Genomic DNA, 26,821 nt, shown 5'->3' with positions numbered 1-26,821 from the left:
TTATTATTATTATTATTATTATTACAAGGAGACCTGAGTGTATAGTTTGTGAAGTACTGGTTTGCTAGCTGAAAGGTTAGTAGTCTGAATCCATGATTTATTCCACAGGGGAACAAATGAGAGTCTCCTATTAAAATTTATTCACTCAGAAAGGCAAGGGAGGCAGCCCTGAGTCTGAATCAACTCTATGGCAGTGCGCTGGGTTTTGATTTTATTATTATTAGAACAAATGAAATAAGAAAGTATGTATTGATCCAAGAAAGTATAAATTATTTCCATTTCTAAAGTCAAGAAAAAAGTACTTTTGCAAAGAAAAGCAGAAGCACAGAGAAATTAAGCAACTGGGCCCAAGTTGTAAAATCTTTTAAAGAGCTGAGACCACTCTAGAAAGGAGACTTCTAAGTCCAAAGGGGCTTTTTTTTCTACTCAGTATTTCCTGCTTTTATGTATGAGAAAATTTTACTAATTCTGACTAACTAGAAAGATCAACTTGAAACACTAAGAAGCACAAAATATTTTTAAAGATACTAATGTAAAAGATATGTTAAGGACACAAAGGAAGCAATGGCAGGCTTCCAATCCAATGTGATATACGAAATAAGTAAAATGAAATAATAATGAGATCATCTCAAAGTGCTTTTTATGTAAGTTAAATTTATCTCTTGTAATTTTGTACAGCAATTTGTTTGGTAAATAAATAACAGGGGAAAAAAGTCAGGCAATGATGCACTGTAAACCAAAAGATAGGTGGTTTGAATCCACCAGATGTTCCTGGATGTGTAATCTCCTGTCCTGGAGGATCAGCGCCGGCTCCATGGCAAACAACAACAACAAGGGCATAGTGGGAAGAAGCTGCACTGCCAACCCAAAGGCACTTGGTTTGAATTTACCTCGTGCTCCACCGGAGAAAGACAAGCAGTCTCCTCTCTTGTAATTTACTGCCTCGGAAAACCAGCTGGAGGGTCAGTTATGAGATGGTTCCAATTTGACTGTACATAACAACATGGGACTAATTAGGAAGTTCTGGTAGCCTAGTACCTAGGATGTTGCTCTGTTAACTTGCTTCCCTCATGGTTTGAATTTACCAGTAGGTTTGTGGGGGAAAAGATGAATGCTCTCCTCTCATCCAATTTACAGCCTGGGAAACCTAAGGAAAGGTCTGCTATGGGTTGGTTTTGACTTGCTGGCAATGAGTAAGTCTGAGTGGTCTAATTACATTAGTTCAGACCAGGTTTCTGATCTAATACTGATGACCTACTGTAATCTAGTACCATGCTGCTAGGCTATTATGTCCTTTGGACAGGCTGCCTCCTTTACACAATCTATTCTCTGAACCTCATACAATCCCCAGGGCACTTTCTGTTCCCTTTCAAGAACTTTGCATATTCTACCTTGTATTGTAATAATGTGGTGTAGGAGCTAAAATAAAACAGACTTCTTACTCCTAAAAAAAAACAAAAACAAAAAAAGCCAACAGAGATAAAAGACAAGCCTTAAAGAAACCTAAAATTTCAAGATCTTACATCTCGAGGATATAACGTGTATAAACTTTAAATATCAAATAACAACATAAGAGTTAAAATAACAATATACACAATAGCTATGACAAGCAATATACTATTAATATACTAAATTTTTCCTCTGACTCACCTTCATCCCCCCTGTTCCCTCAATCTTTCCACACAGGTCTCACTGTCCCATTCATCAATTACTTTCTCCAATTTTCATCTGGATGCTAAGCTCTTCACTATTCTTAAGTTGTACAATCAATGACTGTTACTGGTCTCATAATTCATCAACATAGGATTTTCAGATCCATGTCACCTGGAATAGTTGCTGATTCTGAGGCAGATGTTCATCAGAAGGTGATCTACTTACACGTTCCATATTTGATTTCAGTGCTAAAGGCTCATCTCTTTTCTTCTGTTCATCCATTTTTCTTTTCCCTGTTTCTATATCTTCTGGTAACAGCTTGTGACTTTGATCTTCAGAGTTTTTCTCCTCTTGTAACTTTTCTTCTCTCAACTAAAAATACAAATTATACCAAGACAGTAGAATTTTAGACAACACTAAACTTAGAAACATCTTTTACTGAGTAGTTTATTGGATTTTAAAAAAAAAAAATCACATGGCAGTTTTGAGACTATTTTTCTTACCAGATATAAAGTCCTCTTAATTTTAAGATCTGCTTTTACATGGCTCTTGCCAAACATGCACTTCATGACTTAAGATTCAACTGCTTTGAATTCTTCAGCAATATGAAACCATAAAACTAATACACATAATAAAATATATATCATTTATTCACTAAACAGAAAAAAAGAGAACCTGAACTTATAAATGGTCCTTATTCTCATGAGCCAGATATAGGATCCAAAGAGAAGAGAAGAGTGAAGACAGAGAGCCAGAGAAGTTAGAACTAGGTAAGACGGGTCTTTACATCTAATTGGCAACAACAACAAAAAAATGACTTCACACACCCACAACACCTTTCAAGTTATACTAAACAGGGTCAGAATGGACGTCCTGATAACAGTCTGCAAAGAGACTGAAGGCAAAAGCATGAGCTCCTTATTTAGGGACTGTCAAATAGCATCATGGGCTCTGGAATAAAAACCTGGGTTCCAAGAGTTCTAGCACTTAGAAGCTATGTTAGGCAAATAAACTACCATTTGCCCACAAAATGGAAATAATGATACTTATTTAGCAGATATTGTTGTTGTTGTTGATTATCGTTGAGTCGAGCACAACTCATAGCTACCCTATGAACAAAAGGCCTGAAGCCACTCCTATCACTATTATCATTTACCAAAGTTCATAAAGTTTCCAGAGGCATGTTGTTTAGGAAGTAGATGTAACTCCTGCTTCCAAGGGGGGAAAAAATATAATGCACGACAGTCCTATTGCACATTTACATTACCCCTTTACTGCCTAGCGTTTTAATAAAACATAAATAACATGTCAAAGCAGGAGTGGCATCCAATTTCTAAATAATATGCCTCCAGAAACCCTATGAATATCAATAAATGTCAACAGTTGTGGAGAGGCTTCAGGCCTTTTGTTTACTAGGTCACTATGAGTCGTGCTTGGTTCGAAGGCAATCAACAACAGCAACAACAACATTTTTTAATTATTCTAAGGAAAAAAACCACACCACGCTACAGAAGATATGCCTATGTCAGTCCTCTTTTATAATAGTGGCATTATGCAGTATTTGTCTTTTTGTGTCTGAGATATTTCACTCAGCATAATGTCCTCCAGGGTCACCCATTTTGTAAAGTATTCCATGAGTTTCTTGTTTTTCAATGCCGGGGGTGGGGGTGGGGAGAGGATTCTTGAATGTAAAGCCAAATCTCTAGTCTCTAGGAAAGAAAAAGGCAAATATAAGGAAGAACTTAATCAGAAAATGCAGAAATGAATGTAACCTGGTGAGCAACCATAGTTTAACTAGATTTCTAGCTGAGTATGTATTCTTGAAAACTGTGCAAAATTTTCCTCTTGCTCAGGGGTTGCTCTGTAAATCTGCCTCTGCAATTTCAATTCATAATTTTAAGAATAAAAATTGGAATAGCTTCCCAGTTTATAAAAAAAAAGTCATTCTGTTGCACTTTAGCATTTTGGAGAGATCTATGACAGCAGACTTCCCCAATGCAGCACATCTTTTGATTTTTTTTTAAACTTTTTTTTTATTAATTTAAATGAAAGTTTACAGAGACTTAGGGTTTCTAGTCATTCACTGTTGCACTTTTCTCCCAGCCCACTCCTCCACCCCAATTCACTCTTCTCCTTGAAAAGAAAAACGCTTTCATTGTTATGCAATCTTTCCCCTCAAGTCCACTCCACTATGCAGCCTTCACTCTGGAATTCTGTAATTTTTTTTTATTTTAATTGTGATTTTAACAAAAGTCTACAGAAAAGTGAAGATTTTCATTCATTCATTGTTGCAAAATTTACCCCCTCTCCTTCCCTTTCCCTCCCTTTTTTATTTTAAATATTCCTATCAACAAACCAATGGATAGAAAAACTATGGTATACTCATACAATGGAATACTATGCCACACTATAAACAATGCATTCTTAAAACATTACACAACATAGGTGACCCTGGAGGACTTTATGCTGAGTAGAATGTTTCAGTCACAAAAGGAAAATCTTTTGATTTCTTGTCCACTGTTAGCATGAGTGTTGGTTGTGGATCCAAGTAAAATGAAATCATTGACATCATCAGTCTTTTCTCCATCTATATTAATGTTGCCTACTGGTCCCGTGGTGAGGATTTGTGCAATGTTAAGTCACAGCTAATAGAGCATAATTGTAACAAAGTAAAAAATTTAGGAAGGTGAAAAATCTTTTTATGTCTATTTGATCATGATTTCAACAGAATCATTTTGGTATTTTCTCTATATTGGGTTCTGTGAAGCTGTTGAGAACTCTGTTGCTAGAAATTTTTATACTGAAATAACTCTTATAATGTATCAGAAAGTAGCATATAAACTTGTAAGAACAGTGGCTTCTTTTCATCAGTAAGTATTTTTTATATACAATTTATATAGCTTATCTCATTCATTAAGAGCTCTATTTATATTTATTTATAATTTCCATTTCATATACACAAAAATGAAAACTTCATAGTTATTTCCTAAAGTCAGCAGATATAAAATAGTCAAGAGTTTGGATTTTAGAACATACAAATGAACTCAGAAATTAATTTCTGAACCTCAGCTCTTTTTTCCTTCCTCAGCCGGGAGAGTATGAGAAGAAGGCTTGTGCAAGGACACTTTACTGGTAAGTAAGAATAAAGGACATGATATAATGATATAATCAGGAAAGATGGAATTAATACAAAGGAGTGGACTAAACTACCTGGGACACTATAAGAAATGCTAGGAAATGCACTTCAAGACTGTTAGGCTGAAATGAGAAAAAAGGAAGCATATGTCTACTGGCTCCCACCTTTCGATGATTAAAGGTCACTTTATGTTCTTGTTATTAGGTACCGTTGAGTCGAGTACAACCCACAGCAACCCTGTGAAAACAGATCTGAACCATGTCCTATCCTGTGCCATCTTCATCATCTCTGAGCCCACTGCAGCAATCAACCTGTCAATCTACCTGGTTGAGGGTCTCTCTGTTGTTGACCCTTCTCCTTTCCAAGTATAATGACCTTCTCCAAGCAACAGCCTCTCCTAGAAACAGGCATGAAATATGTGAGACAAAGCTTTATCACCTTTGCCTCCAAGAAACACTCTGTACTTTCCTCAAGACGTATCTTTGTTCTTTTGGCAGTCCATGGGATATTCAGTACTCTTCTACAGCATTACACTCAGAGGCATCAATCTTTCTTTTGTCATCCTTGTTCATTGTCCAGCTCTGTTGTTGTTGTTAAGTGTTGTCGAGTCGGAGGCCACTCATAGTGATCCTATGAACGAAAAGACCTGGGCACCTGTTTAACTTCCGTCCTTTCTCCAGGTTCATAGGGTTTCCAGAGGCAAGCTATTACTGAAGTGGATCCCACTCCTGCTTCCAAGCTTGTTTGAATTGGGGAGTGCCACCATGGGTGACCATTCTCGCATTTGACACATCAGTGTCACAGTGTTCAGCTTCACAGCAACCACAAGTTACTTCTGTACAGCAAATGGACATACCAGGGTTATACGACCTAGAAGAATGTTTCACCAAAAACAAGTAAAGGCAGGCCTGAGGGCTGCGGATTAGAGACACACACACCTTTGGCTTGGGAGCGTGACTTTCTGTCCACTAGGCCAACTGATCTCTCTCTATGCTGTCTTGTCTAGCTTTAAAATGCATAAAAATCCATAAAAAAAAAAAAAAGATAATACCAAACCAACTGATAAAATGCAGTGCCTGCTAGAAACCCATCTTAAAGGTTATTAGGAATACAGCTAGTGACAGCTCAGCATTCTCACTGAAGGTCCCTCCCCCTGACACTGGCCCTCCCTCATCTGGAGGCCCTTGCTGAGACATAACATAACAGGTGAGACAGACACTGACACAGTCCACTTGAACAGAACCGCTCCTCAGTAAGTACTCTCATTATGGAAGAGTTCTGACAGGTTTCAAAATCACAGCTGATCTACTCACTGATGCTTATAACTACCCATCACCACAGGATAGGCCCATCTAGCTCCTCTCTACAGCAGATTTGATTGTTGGCATTGAGAGCTCCAAGAGTGCTCCCACCAGGTTGCAAATTATTGTTATTGTATGTATACTTTTCCTGTTCTTTCTCTGTGAGCTATTCAACACTGAGTGGCTGCTAGTACCAAGCAAACACTCCAGTGGTGCTGGGAATCTATCTTTGCCCTGTACCTTGAATGGTGTAGTTCTCATTCCAGGGAGATAGAGCCATTTTGAGTTCTTTATGTACAGAACATACTGGATGCTCTCTGAGTAGACCAGAGCAGTAGAGTGCAGCCTTTTCCTAAGGAATGACAAGATACTGCCAAATTTTTGGGTTCAGGTCCTTGGGACATGACCTGTTTCCTTCACCACAGGAAATTACTCATTCACCAATAAGTCAAATTGGAACCACTTCAAAAAAAAAATGCATAAAAAATGACCAGAAAGACCATGGCCCCAATCAGCACCTTAGTCTTCAGAATGACATCATTGCTCCTCAATAATTTGGAGAGGTCCCTTACTGTAGACTTTCCCAGTGCAGTATGTCTCCTTATTTCCTAACTACTGGTAGTAAGGGTGTTGATTGTGGATCTCAGTAAGATGAAATTGTTGACAATGTCAACCTTTTCTCCATCTATCATGATGTGGTCTATGAGTCCAGTGCTAAGAATTTTTGTATTCTTGACACTGAGATGCAATCCATATTGAAGGCTGTATTCTTTGATCTTCTGCAATAAGTGCTTCAAGTCTTCCTCACTTTTAGCAAGCAAGTTTGCATCATCTGCATAACAGGAAGCTGCACTTTTAACTAAAAAATGGCTCCTTTCTAGTGTTCAAATCCACCAGTGACTTAAGGAAGAAAGATTGAGCATCTTCTCCCGTGTAACCTATAGCCTCAGAAACTCAATGGAGGGTCAGCTATGAGTTGGTTCTGACTTAACAGTATTGAGGTTTTTTAATATTTTGTCACACATAACTTCCTTAAAATTACTTCACAAATGTCATCTTGTCAAATCCTTATGTGCCAAGTATATAAAGTAATAATAATAAAATAGTAATTATTATCTTCTTTTTACAGAACAGGAAATTGTAGAAGATGAAATTCAAGTCTACCTCAGAAATAAGAGCCAAATTCAACTTAAAGCTTGTTTTTATTGTTTGGTGGTGTTTTCCCCCCATTTTATACTGGTTTGCCTACTAACTTTGTATATATTATGTTTCATGCTAATCTTTATTCACATTGTGTTTCATAAAGAACAAGGGAAAGACCCATTGGGGACCTGAAAAGACAGGCTAATGATGGACATAGTCCAATGCTTGGTTTTTATACCATCTGTGAGCCAGAATGCCTTGAAAAGTCATAAGAATGTTATTTCATGACACATAAAAATACATGAAATTCAAACCTTAGTGTCGATAAGTAAAATCTAATTGGAATAAGCGATTGGCCATTCTTTTTTCTTTTTTCCCCCCTCAGAGGAAAGTGTGAACGCAGTCCCTCACTACCACAAATTATGCAGTCAAGTTCCCCCCATTTGGGGAAAGCACAGGGGTCGGCACATCTGGAATGCAATGGATAAGCCTCACCCTGGGAATACTACCTTTGTGATCATGGTATCTCCCCTTTACTGACTATTCTTTCCTATTTTTTTTATAGTTAGATGTATGCTACAGTAGCAGAACTGATAGGATGTGACCCAGACTATATGGAACACAAAGTCTAAAATACCCTTCACCTAAAAAATTTGCTGACCCATGTTTTAGGTGCACAATCCAAAGTTCTCAATCATGCTTTTGCCTCTCTAAGGAAAAAATGTTTAAGCATTCCCATATATGTATACTTATAAAATTATATGCAAAATCTTGTAATAATTAAATTACATATGTTGTTGTTGTTGTTGTTATGTGCCACTGACTCAAAAACAAATGACAGCTGACCATCCACCAGGTTTTCAGAGGTTATAAATCACACAAGAGGAGATAGCCATCTTTCTCCTGCAATAAGGGCTGATGGACTCAAACTGCTTGTGCCTCTGGGTTGGCAGCACAATTCATTACCATTAGGCCACCAGAAGTCCCTAAATGATATTCTGTTGTTGTTGTTGTGTACTGTCAAGTTGGAACTGACTCACAGCTGACCAAATAGCAGGTTTTCAGAGGCAATAAACTACATAGGAGATTACCCATCTTTCACCCACACAGCTATGGAGACCGTATAATAAGGAGTTACACTGCCAGTCCTAAAGTGAGTACTCAGAATCTATCAGCAGCCCCTCCAGAGTAAGATAGGCAATCTCCTCCTGTGTGACTGAATGCCTCTGAAAAGCCTCTTGAGGGTCAGCTATAGGTTGGTTCAGACCTGAAAGCATGCAACAACAACAGATGATGCGTTTGTAGAGGTTCATTTTATTCTATTCACCTAAAGTTTAAAATTTTAGTCTCTTCATATTTTCATGTTTTATCATTTTTTAAATTAAAAAAGGAAATTTTTCTTTTATATTGGTTTTCTTTACAAAGGTAGTATACATTTTTCACATTACCCTTCATTCACATAGTGCTTTATACAATCATTCCAATTGATTATATTTTATAAAATTAATCGACACTGAATTATGCCCATTTTGCTCTGTCTTTCCAAATCCCCAACAGAGCTTTCCTTCTATTTGTTTTTTCAAGGTTATCATGGGTCAGCACTGACTTGAAGGCAGTGGGTTTGGTTGGAGTAATTTGTTTATTATAAGAATTTGTAATCTAGTGTATTAGTTAAAAACCTCACATGCCGTGTGATGATAAAAATGATGACAGAGTCTGCAGAAGTCTATGGAATGAGGGCTCTGGCTTTAATCCTTCAAACGCTATGTAACTTAAAGGGTTTGTATTCCCTATTAGAGTGCTTAATGTGTTAACTAGGCAACTTTAGAATAAAACTAACACATATACATACTACTTCAAATGAAAGATTTTAAATAGATTTTATAGCATTTAGGTCTCTAACACAAATTACTTGTGTTCAATCACTTGCTTTCAATTCTCTCCTCCCAAAACGTGAGTTTCTTTTGATCTTATTCATCCTTGACAGCCTTTCTACTTGAATTCTAGGTACAGATTCTGAGTTCATTATATTTAATTCTGCAAATATTTACACAGTACTAGATTCTTTACATCAAGTACTATTTCTGCTGAAGATAAATCTGTGACCACAAATGACAGCTCCTCTTAATGGGCTCATATTCTAGTAGAATGCTATTCAAGTGAATAATGAGGCTTTCTAACAAGTAATTTCTGTGACAAAAACCATATCATATTGAGTAACTGTCCTGGACTCCATGCTTTGGAAAACCCCCTCTCAATTCTTCTGTAAGAAACAGACAACCTGATGGTAACATGAACACAGGATGGGTGGGAGGAATACTGCCTGAGGGCATTTTCAAGACCAGAAGTTAATGCATGCATAATTTTAGCATATCTGTGTCTGACTTGGTAAAATGGCCAGAAATAACCTGAGACTTGTAGGCTCACATAACTCAGAGTGTTAATTCTTCCCCTGGCAAATAACAATAGATTATTCATATAAGATGAAATAATGTCTGTGAAGACATTCAAGAAATTATATTAATAATACACATTTGATTGTATTTTCTCATTATCTCTAGACCAGTGGCCCCCAAACTGGAACCCCTGGCCCTTAGGAATATTTCACAGGATAGTAATAAGAATGTTTAGGTTAATTTTCAGTATACTTTAAAAACACTAATGCATCATACTTATTTTCCATAAGGTTCCAGTAACTGCAAACATCTATGTTATATAGCAAAGTACTCAAGGGGCAAGTTAGGAAAATTTCTTAGTCATAACCAAACAGTTTGTGGAGATGAGTTTCTGGGCCTGGGGACTTAGGACAATGGTCAAGGAAGACATCAAGGTCAACTGGTATAACACAGTGTTCTACATCTTTGATGAGTAGCAACTGGAGTCCTAAAACACTGTAAGCAGCCACCTAAAGTAAAACTATTGATTTCCCCTTGTCTAAGGCAGAATGAAAAAGTCAGAGAGACATAGAAAAAATTATTCTAGAGGGCTTGTTACTTGATAAAGTTGTTTCTTATAGACAGCACAAAGAGAAAACGGTGCCAAACATTTTTAGATTTTTAACTACCAATAAGTGAACCTCAGCCACCATGATTCTAAAATCAGAAGAACTAGATGGAGTCCTAAAATGGATCACTATAGGTTCTGGATGGAGTGAGAGAATAACAAGGAACTCAAAATCATACAAAAGTCAAAGCACCACTGACCTGAGCTGACTGGTAGAATCCCCTCTGGCACCCTTTAGCCTGGAATTGAACTCACCCCTGTGGCTTCACTTTCAGCCAAACATAAGAACTCTAAGGTGAACAGTAAGTAACACCAGGGCAGTACAAACACCTTGGAGCTATCAATCATAAAAGATCAAAAGGTCGGCATCTGCTGAGGAATAAAGCTTAGGAGGCAAGAAGGGAAAGGACAGAAAGATGAATGGAAACCAGAATCACAGGGAAGTAGGATGAGTGTTACTATTCTGTGGGGATTACAAACAATATTTGTCACACAACAAAATGTGTGTGAATCTCTGAATGGAAAGACAATTTCTAAACTTTCACCAAATCACAATAAAAGGCTTAAGGGGGCGGGGGTGGGGTGGGGGTGGAGATTACAGTTGAGGAAACCTAAGGTTAGTTCCAGTGTCATAAAAGGTGGATAGGCACTGGAATCAACTTGACAGCATACAAAATCAAGATGATTAAATTTATGATAAAATATTAAATATGTTTCTTTTTGGAAAATAGGATTACTGATTATTTTACTTTTGTTTCTAAAACTTTTCTACATAGTTTGATTTCTTGGCCCCAGTTACTTTTCAAAGGTTGGTGGGGGGGAGTGTAGTTATTGTAAGTATTTACTATATAAATAATAATACATAATACATTATTTATTAAAAGCCTTACTACTCAGATATTTTAACACAATATTTTCTTTTGTGCTATATACAGAGCAGTTGGCAGCTGCTATTGTAAATTTCCCTAATTTAGCTTTTATTGTTGAAATAATTTCATTTAAACTATTCTCTAAGATATATGGTCAATCATACCAATATAGTAATTTTATAACTACAGGTGCTCCTCATATTTGAGAGACAGGGAAATAACCTGAATTACCTGCTATTCAAATTAAATTTTATCATGCTCTGACTTTTGCAAAATTATTTGTTTCTTTGAAAAACATATTACTTGATAAAGTTATTTCTTATAAACAGCTGAAAGGAAAAACAATGACAAACACTTTTAGATTTTAACTATACGCTATCTTCCTTCTAACAGACAAAATTAAATCTATTGCCAACAAAAAGTTGAACACTTACCCTCAAGAGTTTTTACTTCTCTTCAGTTCCATAATGTTTTTCTCTTTCTAAAGATGTGCTAAGAGTGTACCTATTTCCTGGTTCTAGAAAAAGGCATGTCAGCACATGCCTAAAATGAACATTTCCTCAAAGATTACAACAATATTGCAGAGAAAATAATTTTTCCTAAAACAGCAGCAAATGGTGTGGCAAAAGAACCCTAGAAATCTTAAAGGAACCATTATACAACTTATTTCTCATAAATAAGGGGCTTAGAAACTAGACAGTCAGTAATTCAATTTAATAAGCATCTAGAGAATTCCTAGTTCTAAAATCTTTTGCTCAATTCAGGTGAAGACTTCAAAGAAACTAAGCAAACAGATACATCCAGAAAGATTTTACAGTCTGATGGGAAATAATTTTTTAGAAACAAGCTAACAACTGAAATCTCCTCTTAAACATATACTATTTCCAGACAAATATGTTTATTTTAAAATAGAAATAAAAAGAAGGAAAAATCAGCTCAACATTCATCTCCCAATGAATTGCACAGCCAAGTAAATGAAAGTGAAATGTTCACATTTTACTCAAATATGTGTTATTGTGCAATTCAAGGAAGAAAGATAACACAAAGTATGAAAAAACTCATTCCAAAGACAAAAGATCCTATAAGGTTACTTACCTTTAAAAAAATCCTTTAATGCTTACCTTATAAAGCCATCATTCACTTTAATAAACCACTGACCAGATCTTACTCTGTTCCCTGACTAAGGACTATAAGAACTGCATGCTTTCTACTTGAATAATTTAGTAAGTAATGGAGAAATCCTCCTCAAAAACAAACTAGTGGGGGCGGGGGGATAACAAAACAAGAAAATGGATAGGGTCAGCAAACCAATTCAGAGAAAGCCTTAAACCACTCATGTGATCCACATAATTATCACAAGCAGTTCATCTTTTACACTTCAGAAACCAGACAGATAAGGAGTCTAGAAGCAAAGGCTGTTTTTTCCTTCCTGCCTTCAGAGTCCAATGATTCAAAGAAGACAAATAAGAACATGCTTCCCAACTCTAACATAAAACAACTATTATTTAACCACCTAGTCAAAGTACGTATTTAACAAACTGTACAGACAGAAGAAACAATGATGTAAATTAAAAAGCTTAATTCAACCAAACAGGATTACAGAAGTAAATTAATCAAATATTTTAAAAGACAAAGAAAATGATCAGTTTCATGCAGATTGGAAGCACAGAGATATTGAAATAATTTCTCCATAAAGATTACATTTTCATTTCAATATGTTTTGTGCACACCTTTACATAACATGAATAAATAAGACAAAATTATCATCCCTCAATCTAGTAAGCTGGAGAACTAAGCACATGCTTATACTCTCCTATATGAAACCCTACAACAATGTAATAAAACTTGTACTTAGAGAATCTAGCACAGAAGCGCAAGTCAGATTAATTCGAGTGAGAATTATTATTAAAATAATTCATCTGGGAGCCTTGGTGGGGAGCAGCATGCCTTGGCAGGGAGCAGTGAGCATCGGTGGCGAGCAGTAAGTTGTGTCAGGACCCACCCGCCAGGAACAAGTAGCACAGCAGGAATTTGAGTGAGGTACTTGGGGGGGAATCACTGCCGATTGCTGAATCAATTGTTGGACTCCTTCACCTTAAGAAGGAGGAAGTGAGACAGCTGGAGCTCGACTAGGGTGGCAGACCCAGTTCTCGAGGGGAAAACTAAGGCTTCCTGATTTTTCCATCCAAGTTCCCCCCCAACCCCTGCATGGGTCTGTGTGGTGTGTTCCCACCCCAGCCCCCCAACCCCATGTGTGTCTGCACTCCCACCCTCCGTGCATCCACGCACCTGCCTGCTCAACCTTCTTCTGGAGCAGTGACATCAGATCAAAAACCATCTATTGCCTCAGGCACGAAAAACTCTACCATAGCAATATCCTGAAAGCAGCAGACTACCTCACTTCCTACACATGCCTAAAGCAAGATATCACCCCCCCCCCAAAAAATGACACAGTATCAATGGATTTCCTGAAGTCAGGAACTCTGATGGAACTTTCTGACACAGAATTTAAAAGAACAATGATTGTATATTTTCAATGGGTGAAAAGACAAATTTGAAGAATCAGAGGACATTGCAAGCAAAAACCAGATGGAGCTTAAAAAAACAATCCAAAACAATGCAGATAAAACAAACAAGGCATTAGAGGCAAAGGAAAAAGCAAGAAACCATGATCCAAAATATGAGGTCCATGTTTCAGATGCTGTCAACATGAGGGACACATGAACACAGTGGAATAGATGGAACACAGAACCCATGAAACAGAAGATAAGATTTGTCACCACTGATCTGCTAGAACAAAATCAAAAAAGGAAGGAAAAAGAAAACCTAAGAATAATGTGGGACACCATCAAGAGAAATAACATGCGCATCATCAGAATCCCAGAAAAGAAGAAGTAAAGGCACCAAAAAGTGGAGGAAAACTTGTATTTAGTAGAATAAATATATATAGCACAAGAAAAAAAACACACAACAACAACACTAAACCCAAATGCCATCATCAGTTAAAATCAGAAAACTACTCCCCCCCCAAAAAAGGGGGACAGTACACTGGTTTTCACATCTAAAGTTTAAAAACAAATAATTCATATGCAACATACAAATGGACCATAAGTATTATCTTAAGATGTTCCTCCTCAATGAATGGATAGAGAAGTTGTAGTATATTCACACAATGGAATACTATGCTGCATTGAAAAACAAGGAACTCATGAAATATTATTCAAAATAGGTGATCCTGGAAGACATTATGCTGAATGAAATATCTCAGTCACAAATGGACAAATATTGCATAGTGCCACTGTTGAAAATGAGACTGACACTGGGGTTGGGAGGAGACTTAGAAAGATGGGATAAATAATGTATAATGCACTGAAACAGATGAGGGAGAAAAATGCTTAAAAGGAATGTATGATTAGGTATTGCTGTCATGATAGGAGTCCAGAACAAAGGCTGCATAGTGGAGTGGACCTGGGAGGAGGGATTGTATAACAATGAAAGAATTTTTCTTTTACTTTTCAAAGAGAAGAGTGAACGGGGCGAAAGTGCAAAAATGAATGAATGGAAATCCAAAGTCTCTGTAAATTTTCATTAAAATAATTTTTAAAAAGATGTTCTTCCTCATTAGTAATCAAGAAAATGTACACCAAATGTGATAGTTTTATCTTAAATTACCTAGGTAATAAAAATAACAAAGGATTAGTAAAGATCTGAGAAAAAGTAAGTCACTCACTACTGGCAGGGTAGTCATCTGGTTATCTTTTAAAAAGGTAATTTGTTAATATCTATAAAAATATAAAAAGTGTACATACACTTTTAACTATATTTGCCTTATTCATACTATGAAACACCATGCAACATGAAAAAGTACCTACATGTACCAACACTGAAAGACATCTCCGCCCTAAGAGTCAAACCAACCAGACCATTAAAATAACCCATATAAAGTTAAAGAGGCAAGGAGTAAAAAAACAGATCACATTATTGGAGGGGGTGAAATATATTTACATATTTATCTTTATATATGTATGTATATATACACATATAAATTTTACCATGTTTTAAATATATACTATTAGACTGTCTCACCCACCACTACTCTTTGTGTAGTCTACCAGATTACTTTTAAATCATCGAAAAACTCAGAACTCTTCATTTGATCTCCATTAAATTTCCCAGAGACTTCAATGTCCATGTACTCTGTTTCATACTTCCCAATAATTTTTTTTACATGCTTTTTCAGTTATTTATGCCCACTTTTGGTGGCTGTTGTTGGGTGCCATCAAGTCAAGTAAAATTCACAGCAACCCTATGAACAGACGACCAGAACCCTACCCTATCTTCTGCCACCCTCATCATCTCTGACATGCCAGAGCTGGAGTCACCATGTCAATCCATATCCTTGAGAGTCTTCCACTTCTTTGCTAACCCTAACCCTAACCCTCCACTGTTTCAAGCACAATGTCCCTTTCCAAGGAATAGCCTCACCCTAGCTAAATGTCCAAAGTATGAGAGACTAAGCTTCTCCATTGTTGCCTCCAAGGAACACTCTAGCTGCATTTCTTCCAAGACTCATCTGTTTGTTCTTTTGGCAGGTCATAGGATATTCAGTCCTCTTTTCTAGCACCACAACTCAAAGGCATCAATTCTTCTCCTATCATCTTTATTCATTATCTAGCTTTCTGATGTGTAGCAGGTGATTGCTAAGAGTTAGGTGTAATCATACTTGGTCTGTCTTAATCTGGGAGTTCTGCTGAACCCATCTACCATAGGTGACCCTTCTGGTACTAGCCACTCCATAGGAGAAAGATGGGCAGTCTCCTCTCGTGTGATTAACTGCCTCTGAAAGACTACTGAAGGATCAGTTCTATCTTGACTGTATGCACAAACATCAACCAATTACATGATTATTTAGATGTGTATATGGTTACTTATTAGTATGGCACTTGTCTGTCAGTTTGCTGTCCTAGAGTAACTTACAGATTGCTGTAATTCTGAAAGCTATACCACTCTATCTAAAAGTCTTTTTGCGTCTTCTCAAGTTTCCTTCTCACTCCCTTTCAACTCTCCTAACTCTGACTTTATCATTTCTTTTGAGTCTTCCCACTAGAATGGAAGCTTTCTGAGGGCAAGGACATTTGCTGTCTTCTTTAGCACTGTCTGAATTCCCAGTACCTGGTACATGTTGTTATTGTTCTTAGGTACCATCAAGTCAACTACGACTGGGCAAATCTAGAAACAATAGATCTGAACTTTGTCCTATCCTGAACCATCCTCATAGTCTCTGATTATACTCAAGCCCATTGTTAGTCACTGGGTCAATCCATCTTGTTGAGATGCTTCCTCTCTTTCTAGGACTCTTCACCTTTCTCAGCATCATGTCTTTTTCCAAAAACTGATGCCTCAAAACAAGATGCTCAAAGTATGTGAAGACAAAATGTCATCATTCTTTCATCTAAGGTATATTCTGGTTGTACTCTTTCAAGATAGACTTGTTTATTCCTTTGGTAGACCAGGAGATATTCAGTAATGTTCACCAACACCATAATTCAAAAGCATCAATTCTTCTTCTTTTTCTAAATTTTTTTTATTATTTTTGTGTATGTGTACCGTCAAATCGGATCTGACTGGTACAGGAGGAGATTGCCCCTCCTTCTCCAGCAGAGCATCTGGTGGATTCAAACCTTGTGCCTCTTGGATTGCAGTGCAGCTTCTTACCACTAGGCCACCAGAGCTCCCTAAAAGCATCAATTCTTCTCTCATCTTTATTCATTATCCAACTTTTACATGCATAAGAGGTCTCTGCAAAAAAAAAAATTACTTGGCAAAAGGCCTAAAAACCCTAAGTCTTTAAACTGACATCTTTGCTCTTTAGCACTTAGGAAAGGTTCTTGACAGTAGATTTTCCTAATGCAACAAGTCTTTTGATTTCCTGACTGCTATTATCATGAGTATTGATTGTGGATCCAAGTAAAATGAAATAGTTGACAACTTTTCTCCATTTATCATGATGTTGCCTAATAACCCAGTAGTGAAGATTTTTGTTTTCTAGATGTTGAGATGTAATCCAAAGGTACGCCTATAGCACTTAATTCTGCTCCTACAAAACCTATATCTAGACCAAGAGGCTGTTCTGAGACAGAGCAAGGAAACACTACATGGTTAAAATTAAGAAGGGAGTGTGTTGGGTTGTATTTTCTCTCCATACCTATTCAACTGATACACTGAGCAAATTATTCAAGAAGCTGGACTTTATGAAGAAGAATGTGGCATCAAGATCATATATATGATGACTCATCAATAACCTGAGTTATGCAGATGACACAATCTTGCTTGCTGGAAGTGAAGTGGATTTGAAGCACTTGCAGCAGAAGATCAAAGAATACAACCTTCAATACAGATTGCATCTCAATGCACCACTGGACCTATAAGTAGCATTATGATAGAAAAAAGGCTGAAACTGTCAACAGCTACATCTTACTTGAATCTACAATCAACTCCCTTAGTACCAGCAGTCAAGAAGTCAAGAGACATGTTGCAGTAGGAAAGTCTGCAGTCAGAGACCTCCCTCTCCTAATCACTGAGGAACAACAATGTCAGACTGAGAATGAAGGTGTGTCTGAACAGGACACAGTCTCTCCAATCACTTGCTATCCATCTGAGAGCTGGACAATGAATATAATAGAAGAACTGATGCCTCTGAGCTGTGGTGCTAGAGAAGAGTACTGAACGTTTCATGGACCTCCAAAAGAACAGAAAAAGTACAGCCAGAGTACTTCCTGGAGGCAAAGATGATATACTTTGCCTCACATAATTTCAGGCCTGTTGCTAGGAGAGGCTATTCCTTGGAGAGGAGTATCATGCTTGAAACGGTAGAGGGTCAGCAAAGGAGAGGAGGATCTTCAACCAAGTGAACTGACAGTGACTGCTGCAATGGGCTCCAGTGTGTCAGGAAGTGTGAGGAATGACACAGGATAGGACAGAGTTCAGAGCTGTTGTTCATAGGGTCGCTAGGGGTCATACTCAACTCAGTAACACGGAACACCACCACAACAATCATATAAGAAAGATTCTATGTTCATACAATATGTAGTTTTTTATATCTTGCTTCTTTTCACTTAGCAGCTTTTACAGGTTCATCTACACCTTAGTATGTATCAGTGAGTCATTCCTTTTTCATTGTTGAATTGTTGTTGTTGTTATGCGCCATTGAGTCGTTTGTGATTCATAGCGACCCGATGTACAAGAGCCCTAAACGCCATTCTATGTTGTGCCAACCTTTCGGTCTCAAACACACTCATTCCCACCACTCAACTCACAGAATCGATCCATCTCATTGAGGGTCTTCCTTTCCTGTGCCCTCCCTCCACTCTCCCAAACATGATGTCCCTCTCCAAGGACCAGTCCCCCCTTGCAAAATGCCCAAAGTATGTCAGAAGCTTCAGAATCCTTGACTCCAAGGAGCATTCTGGCTTCACCCTCTCTAGGACAAACCTGTCTGTTCTCCTAGCAGTCCATGGGATATTCAACACTCTTCTCCAGCACCACAGCTCAAAGGCATCAATTCTCTAACATCCCTATTCATTGTCCAACTCTCCGATGCATAGCACGTAATTGCAAAGACTATAGTCCAGATCAGGCGCACCTTAGTCTCCAGCTGTCATTACTGTCTTCAGTACTCTTGAGAGGTCCCTCACAGCTGACTTACCCAATGCAATTCGTCTCCTGATTTTCTGACTGCTGTTACCAAGAGTGTTGACTGTGGAGCCAAGTAAACTAAAACTGTTAACTAGCACAATCTCTTCACCATCCATACTGATGCTGCCAATTGACCCAGTGGTGAGAATCTTTGTTTTCTTGATGTTGAGCTTCAATCCATATTGAAGACTGCAGTCTTTGACCTTCTGCAGCAAGCGCTTCAGGTCCTCCTCAGTTTCAGTAAGCAGGGTTGTGTCATCCACATAATGCAGGTTGTTGATGATTCTTCCACCAATCCTAACGTCACATTCCTCCTCGTACAGCCCAGCGTCTCGGATGTTCTGTTCTGCATACAGATTGAAAAGGTATGGAGACAAAATACATTCCTGCCAGATCCCTTTCTTGATTTTGAACCATCCAGTGTCTCCTTGCTCTGTTCTGACAACTGCCTCTTGGTCCAAGTATAGGTTTTGCATTAGCACAATCAAATGTACTCCATTTTATGGATATATACCATATTAGTGACTTTTTATTTTATGATCTGGATTTTCATTTCCCAGATTTTACAATGGATAGAGGATAATGTAGGTGCTTGAGGGTGGAGACTGGCAGGGTGGGACCTTTAACTAACATTTCTTTAACTCAACTGACACATAACTGTTGTTGTTAGGTGCTGTCTAGTTGGTTGTGACTTACAGTGATCCAATGTACAATAGAACAAAACACTGCTGAATCTAACACCATCCTCATAGCTGTTACTATTTATTAGATCTATGTACGAGCTCACCATGTCAATATATCTCATTGAGGGTTGTCTTCTTTGTTGCTGTTAAGGATTGTTGAGTACAACTCATAGTGAATCTAGGAACAACAGATCTGAACTCTTTCCTATCCTGCACTACCCTTATCATCTGACACACTTGAATCCATTGCCATAGACAAGTAACAATAATCCATTCTGTTGAAGATCGTATTCTCTTTTACTGATCCTCCACCTTTCCAAGACGATGGCCCTCTCCTCAAGAAATCTCTTCTCCTAACAACCTGTCCAAAGTATTAGAGATGAAGCTGCACCATTCTTACCTCCAAGGAACACTCAGATTACATTTTCTCCAAGACATATCTGTTTGTTCTTTTGTTAAGCACTCTTCTCCAACACCACAACTCAAAGTCATTGATTCTTCTTCTGTCATCCTTACTCACTGTCTATCTCTTAGACACACAGCAGGTGACTGAAAAGAGCTTGCATCAGGCATACCTTAGCTTTAAACTGACATCATTGCTCTTCATGACTTCAGAGAGGTCACTGACAGCAGACTTTTCCAATGATCTCCTAGAAGCTGGTACCTGATTGTAGATCCAAGCAAGATGAAATCGTTGACAGTTTCATATTCTCTCCATCTAAGATGGTCAGAGCACCATCTTTGCTTGGGAGCAGTAGCAGCAGCCAGGCAGATAGTGGTCTGAGCCAGCCTTGCTGGAAGGAACAGAAGGTTCAGCCAGGCTCTGCTTTTATCTGCCCACCTGTTTATTTTTATGGTGTGCTACCGAGAGTATAGCATTTATCTGCCAGTTTTCTGTATTGTGGAGGTGTGGAAGGGTGGGAGGAAAAGACTTGTGTGGTATAACTGGTGTGTGTATATATATATTTGCTTGTTCATAGTTTGCTCTTTTGAGTACAGTACTTGTCTGTCAGTTTTGTACTGAAGTAGCTTGCTGGCTGCTGTGATGCTAGAAGATGTGTCACCAGTATTGTTTCTGTGGAGCTTTCAGATTAAGATAGATGAAGAAGAACTAGACATTCATTTCCCAAACAACTGGCCTTTGAAAACCCTATGAACAATTTAGAGGAACACTTCTTTGCTGATCCTCAAGTTCACCAAGCGATCCATTATTATTCATTAAGGTTTTCATTGAACAGTTTTTACAGACTAGACATCCAGATCATTCTTCCTAGTCTATTTTAGTCTGGAGGCTCCACTGAAACCTATCTACCATGGACGACCATGCTGGTATGTGAAGTAATGGTGGCATGGTTTCCAGGATCATAGCAACACGCAAGCCACCACAGGATCACAAACTGATAGATGGGTTGCGGTTAATGACATGAGCAAGTGTTTCTCAAACCCAGTCCAGTGCACACATGATGCGCTCATTCTAGATTCATACATTACATCATCAATAGCTTTCAAAACCATCTTCACATTCTCTTCCTTCTAAAAAGAATAAAAAAGACACTGCAATCCCAGAGGTGCGCGGTTCAAATCCACCGGATGCTCTGCTGAAGAAGGAGGAACAATCGCCTCCTGTAGCAGTCAGATCCAATTTGACGGTACACACATAAAAAATTTAAAAAAAAGAAGTTTAAAAAAAAAAAGAATAAAAAAGACAGTTCCCCCCAAGGTTTGTTGTTGGTTTGGGTTTTGGGTTTTTTTTTTTCTTTCAAAGCATATAGAAACCACTGCTTTTACTATGCCTTCTACTTTACTGTCTTTCACTACCTCCAAATCCTTGTTTTCTCTCTTTAAGATTATCCACAGTGAAAGCTTTAAAATTTATATTTTCAAAGTCTCTGAAAAGGAGAATGGAAAGTAAGTGTCCACATACTGTGTAATTTTATTTATAAGGAGCCTGCGGTTCTTCTAATATGGTACCTGGAAGTAAAAAGTATAATACAAATATAGATGTACCAGGAAGATCCAAGTGAATGTCTGACATCTTCATTAACAGGGAAGGTCAAAGAATATATAGTAGTGAGTACAGGCTTTCTTTTTTCTTTAATACGACTTTCTAAATCTTAGTTTTTAATTTTTTATAAAATGCTACAATAGCATTATCTTCCTTCTAATGTATGACACCTGATTCAGAAAAAAAAGCTGACTGAAATATCCATAAGTGGAATGACTACCTAATCAATTATAAACATGGCTGAGGTTAGTGGTACAGAGAGAGGGCTAGGAAAGAATAATCCAGTAACATACTTCCTCTAATCATTAGCTTTTTTGAAGCTTTAATCCTCTAAGTGGCTCCCAGACAATTAGCTCGAAAGCATCAAAAACACAAAGATATGACATAGTCTGAAGCTTTCCCAATGGCAAACATTCTCCAACGAGAAACTACTCCCTTACCTACCCAAGTTACAATTCTTCTAAAGTACTTAACATAGTAAACACAAGCAATAAAAGATAGCATCATACCAATCACATGTAATTAGAAGACCCTTGCAAGATAAGGAAAAATAATACAAGCTATTATTAACAGCACTTCGTTAAAGTTGCTAAGAATACCTCTCCTGCTGTCCAATTACTGCAGCAGGAGTGTGAGAGGATCTGTGAGCTACATTTTCACCTTTAAAAGAACAGCTAAGAAAAAGGTTTTTGGTTAAGGTTTACTGTCCTTCCATTGTAGTTACCCAATTTAACCGGGAAGAGTATAAATGTGAGATAAAGGCAGGCTCTGCATTGTAAATTAAGAATTCAGAACCAAGCGAGCTGCCACTGAATGGTGGTGGTTGATGCTGTGTACCAGAGAGTCGAAACCAAGCCACAGGTCACCGTCCACCAGGTTTTCAGAGGCATATATTGCACAGAAGACTGTCCATCTTTCTTCTGCAGAGCATACCTTGGTGCTGGCAGCACAATTCCTTCCTACTAAACCACTATAGCTCCCTGCCGTGGAATGGAGTAGAGCCTAAATCAGGGTCACCCCATGCACTGAAGAATAGAACTGTGCTGCCTACTAAGCATTTGTTAACACTGTTCCAATTTAAGAAAATTAATGCCACAGTTTGTATTCTTATACCTTTCTCAGGCTCTCATATTCTCCACGAAGTTCCCCAGGCTTGCTTAATTTGATTGGTGCTCTGAATATAAACTCTGCAAGAGAAAATAAGAAAATATTTTTAATGATTCTTTTTAGGAAGGATTCTTTTTCTACTGATTTCCACACATTAGAAACCACATAAACTGGGATCATCTTAATTTTAATATTTATTCATTCATTTAACATATATTTATTAGAGCTTATGAACCAGAGAGTGCATGAAGCATTGAGAAGCACTAAATAAAGTCTTTCCTCTCATGGAAATTGCAATTCTTTGGAGGAAAATGAGTAATAAACAAGTGTGAGTATGCACTACAACCACCGGTTTTACTATGGTGAGAAATAAAACTTACAGTGTAGCAAAAGATTAATTTATATAGAGCTTCTTGGAAGAGATTGGCTGGTAAGTAACATGTCAGAAGACCAAAAAAAAAATTCCATTTATAGTTATTTAGTATTACCAAGTAACATTTTATTGTTACCAAGTAACATTTCAGATGAATAAAGTTTTATTCATAATACTGTATTTTTATTTGTCTTTCTAAACACTGGACTATTTTCCTCCACCTCTCCAAGGACAGGTCCCTCTTTGCAACATGCCCAAAGTGTTTCAGAGCTTTAGAATCCTTGCCTATAAGGAATAGCCTGGCTTCACCCTCTTCAGGACAAAACTGTTTGTTCTCTTAACAATCCGTGGTATAGTCAATACTCTTCTCCAGCACCACAGCTCAAAGGCATCAATTCTTCTTCTATCCTCCCTAGTCATTATCCATCTTTCTGATGCATAGTATGCAAAGAATCACGGCCTAGATCAGGCGCCACCTTAGTCTCTAGACTGACATTGCTACTCTTCAGTAGTCTGGAGATGTCCCTGTCAGCAGACTTACACATACACACCCTAAATTTCACACATAACATTATTTATATATATATATATAAATACATTTTTACATACACAACAACTATTTATCTCACACACTTCATTATCGCTATGTCCCTGGGCAATTGCTGCCCTTTTGATCTTGTATGGTTGATTGGTCTATGGTATTACTATTTACCTTTTGGAGAACAATGACAAATTCAAGAAACACAATAGAACATGGATGTATCTAGCTAGAAGACATTGCTGAGTGAAATAAGTCAGTCACAAAAGGTCAAATATTATGTAAAACTTATACATTATTATACAAAACAAAGGAAAAGTTCACACAAAATAAGTAAATGAATAAAAGACAAACCAAACTGAATTTTTAAAAGGCAAACTATCCAGCAGACAAATCAATCATGAAGTATATGAGCCTAAAACACAGCAAAAACTGAAAATAGTGTAAGGAGAGATCCACACTATGGGGGGAAATTTTAACATACCAAAATTAAAAATACATCGCAATTAAAAATATCAGGTAGACTTCAATGATCAATAAAACCAAAACAGCAAAACAGAACCACAACACACACAAAAAAAATCACCTCATTCCCACTGAGTCAGAACCTTCCAGTGGGTTTCCAAAACTATAAATATCAAGGGAAGAGACTGCCCTCTTTCTCTTGAGGAATCACTGGTGATTTCAAACCAGCTGAGAGGAATGGTCTTTGGACAACGCCCCATGGACTAGGCCACTAGAGCTCCCTAGAGATGCCAACTCACAAGCCATGACTCTCTGGTACTTGAATCCACCCAGTAAGTTTACAAGAGAAAGATAGACAATCTCCTCTTATGCAATATAGTCTCAAAAACACAACAGTGGATCGGCTATGAGTCAGTTCCTACTTAACAGCAATGAGAGAATGAGTAATGGGTAGGTCAGGAGATAGAAAAACTGCACAATAAAATTAACAAGCCTGAAAATACATGAGCATGTATGTATGTGTGTCTGTATATACGTATGTGTGTAAAAATACACACCCCAGTGTATTTTATGTACATTCTTTAAAAGAAACAAGGAGCAAGTTAAAATAATGAATTCATGAATAAGATTATAAAAAATGCTAAATTATCAAGATCAGTTGTCATTTCAATAGGACTCTACTACATTAAATGGCACCATGTTAAAAACAAACAAACAAACAAAACCAAAAAACCACACCCCAAAACTTGATTGCTTGAAGTACTCCTTAAACAGCAACAGGTAAGCATAAAAGGTTGTGAACTGATCCACTGGTTATATCCATTTAAGCATTTAATCTTGTTTTCTATTTTAGTAGTAATCTCCAGAAATAACCAGACAAATAAAAAGTATAAGTCAGTAAGCTTGCAAAAAGAATACTGTATATTGGTACCAGCTGGCAGTAAGTGAGAATATTTAGAAACGTCAAGACTTCTCTGACCAACCCCTCTTAGAAATATTGAATACCACAATTAATAATAGTGAATGCTGAATCACTCAAATAAAACCATCTAGTATTAAATGAGAGCATATCATGTGCTATATCTTACAGACCCCCAAAGATCTCTGAGAAGAAATCTCTTTAGAACTCAGCTTTTACCTGAGAGAGGAGTCAATTAACAACTTCTAAAGTTAATGATTTAGAATCAATGCATTTATTTCCATTTTACTTCCCACTTAATGAAGTTCTTTAAGGGCGCTCTGATGGCCTAGTGGCAAGAAGCTGCACTGCAAACATGAAGCCATACAGTTCGAGGCCACCAGCTGCTCCACAGGAGGAGGATGGAAAATCTCCTCTCATGTGATTAAATGCCTCTAAAAACCCACTGGAGGGTTAGCTGTGGGTCAATTCTGACTCTATGGAACACAACAACAACAACAGAATTCTTTAAATTCTGGAGGAGGGGACACTTAATGTCATGACTAGTATGCATCAGGGATTTTGAGCTTACAGAGTAAATCAGTACATCAAAAGTATTTTGATCTGAAACATTGTGAAATCTAGTATTTCAATCTACCTATGAGAAAATTACCATAAAAATGAAAATCTCTCAAAAGCTTACACTACCACCATAAAATCAGAGTAACAAGACTTCTAAGAAAACAAAACCCTGCACCATACTAAAAATCTCTGCTAAATTTAAATTCATTATTACAATTAAATACATTGTATCAACTCATATCATGGAGGGTCTACCTCTTTCTCAATGAATTAAAAAATTCATAAATTGTTATGCATTTGGTGAAATACTTAGCACTACACAAAGATATGGTTATATTAATGTCTCTTTTAAAAAATAGTTAAAGATTCTATGTTTATATTTCTTTGGACATAAAGGGATAACTCTCTGTAGTCAACAGTTAGTTACATTAACATTTACATTTCACTACAGCATAACTAAGGAGCTCTAGCATTTTAGTGGTAGGAAATTATGTTGCCAATGCAAAAATTGTATGGTTCGAATCTACCAGCTGCTCCATAGGAGAAAAATGGGCAATCTCCTGTGTGATTTACAGGCTCTGAAAAACCACTGGAGGGTCAGCTATGGATCAGTTCAGACTTGATAGTACACAACAACAGTATTACAGTTCATTCATATGACCTGTCTCTGCTTCCTCCTCCAATCTACTGCTTCACCTCATTTCCTTTTCTATCTCATACTTTACATCCTATCAACAGTTTATGATTCCTGGATGAACCTGAATATCTGTGACTCCAAACCACTGCCTGTCATCTATACACTAGGCTAAGAACAACTCATCCTTAAAATGTAGCTTGAATTTTTATAGCACATAAGATAATCAAGAGTAAAAGAGTAAATTTTTTTTTGGGGGGGGGCAGGATTTGCAACAGATGCAGAAGAAAGTTAATGTCTATCACTATGTCACCATCATCTCTTCCAAGGCTGGAAATTATGTACAGTTTGTTATGTGTCAGATCTAATTCTAAGGACTTGTGTGTATTAACTAACTTAATCTTCAAAAAATCCTATAAGGTAGGTACTGTTATTATCACCATTTTGCAGATGATAAAGCAGAAATACAAAACATTTAAAAAACTTATTCTGGCTTTACTGTTGTAAGTCAAAGAGTTATGATTTAAACTGAAGTATTCTGTCTTCATGGTCTTTGCTAATTACCCATTATACCTAATTACCTCTTTAATATAAGTAAAAAAATTGGTAATGCAATAAAAAAACCACTTCATAGAACAGTGGACAAAAGACATGAACAGGCAAGTTACAGAAAATAAATTACTATTAAAATGTTCCATTTCACCAAAATTTGAAGAACATAACACTTAAATATCAG

At 37.3% G+C, this 26,821-nt stretch overlaps 1 protein-coding gene across 1 annotated transcript in view; it reads right to left on the bottom strand.

Annotated features, from left to right (window-relative positions):
- RNF169 (ring finger protein 169) overlaps positions 1-26,821 on the bottom strand; it is a 93,456-nt gene that overhangs the window by 28,028 nt on the left and 38,607 nt on the right. The window contains exons 2-3 of the mRNA XM_006885581.1: positions 22,602-22,675; positions 1,879-2,025 (exon numbers count right to left, since the gene is read on the bottom strand). Of these exons, the coding sequence (XP_006885643.1) occupies positions 1,879-2,025; positions 22,602-22,675 (221 nt within the window). The remainder of the gene's footprint in view (positions 1-1,878; positions 2,026-22,601; positions 22,676-26,821) is intronic.

Source organism: Elephantulus edwardii, unplaced genomic scaffold (genome assembly GCF_000299155.1).
Source record: "Elephantulus edwardii isolate Elephantulus edwardi_28Jun2011 unplaced genomic scaffold, EleEdw1.0 scaffold00044, whole genome shotgun sequence".
Classification (NCBI taxonomy): Eukaryota; Metazoa; Chordata; class Mammalia; order Macroscelidea; family Macroscelididae; genus Elephantulus; species Elephantulus edwardii.
The sequence above is the reverse complement of the archived record's forward strand: the minus strand, read 5'-3'. Positions and strand labels throughout refer to the sequence as shown.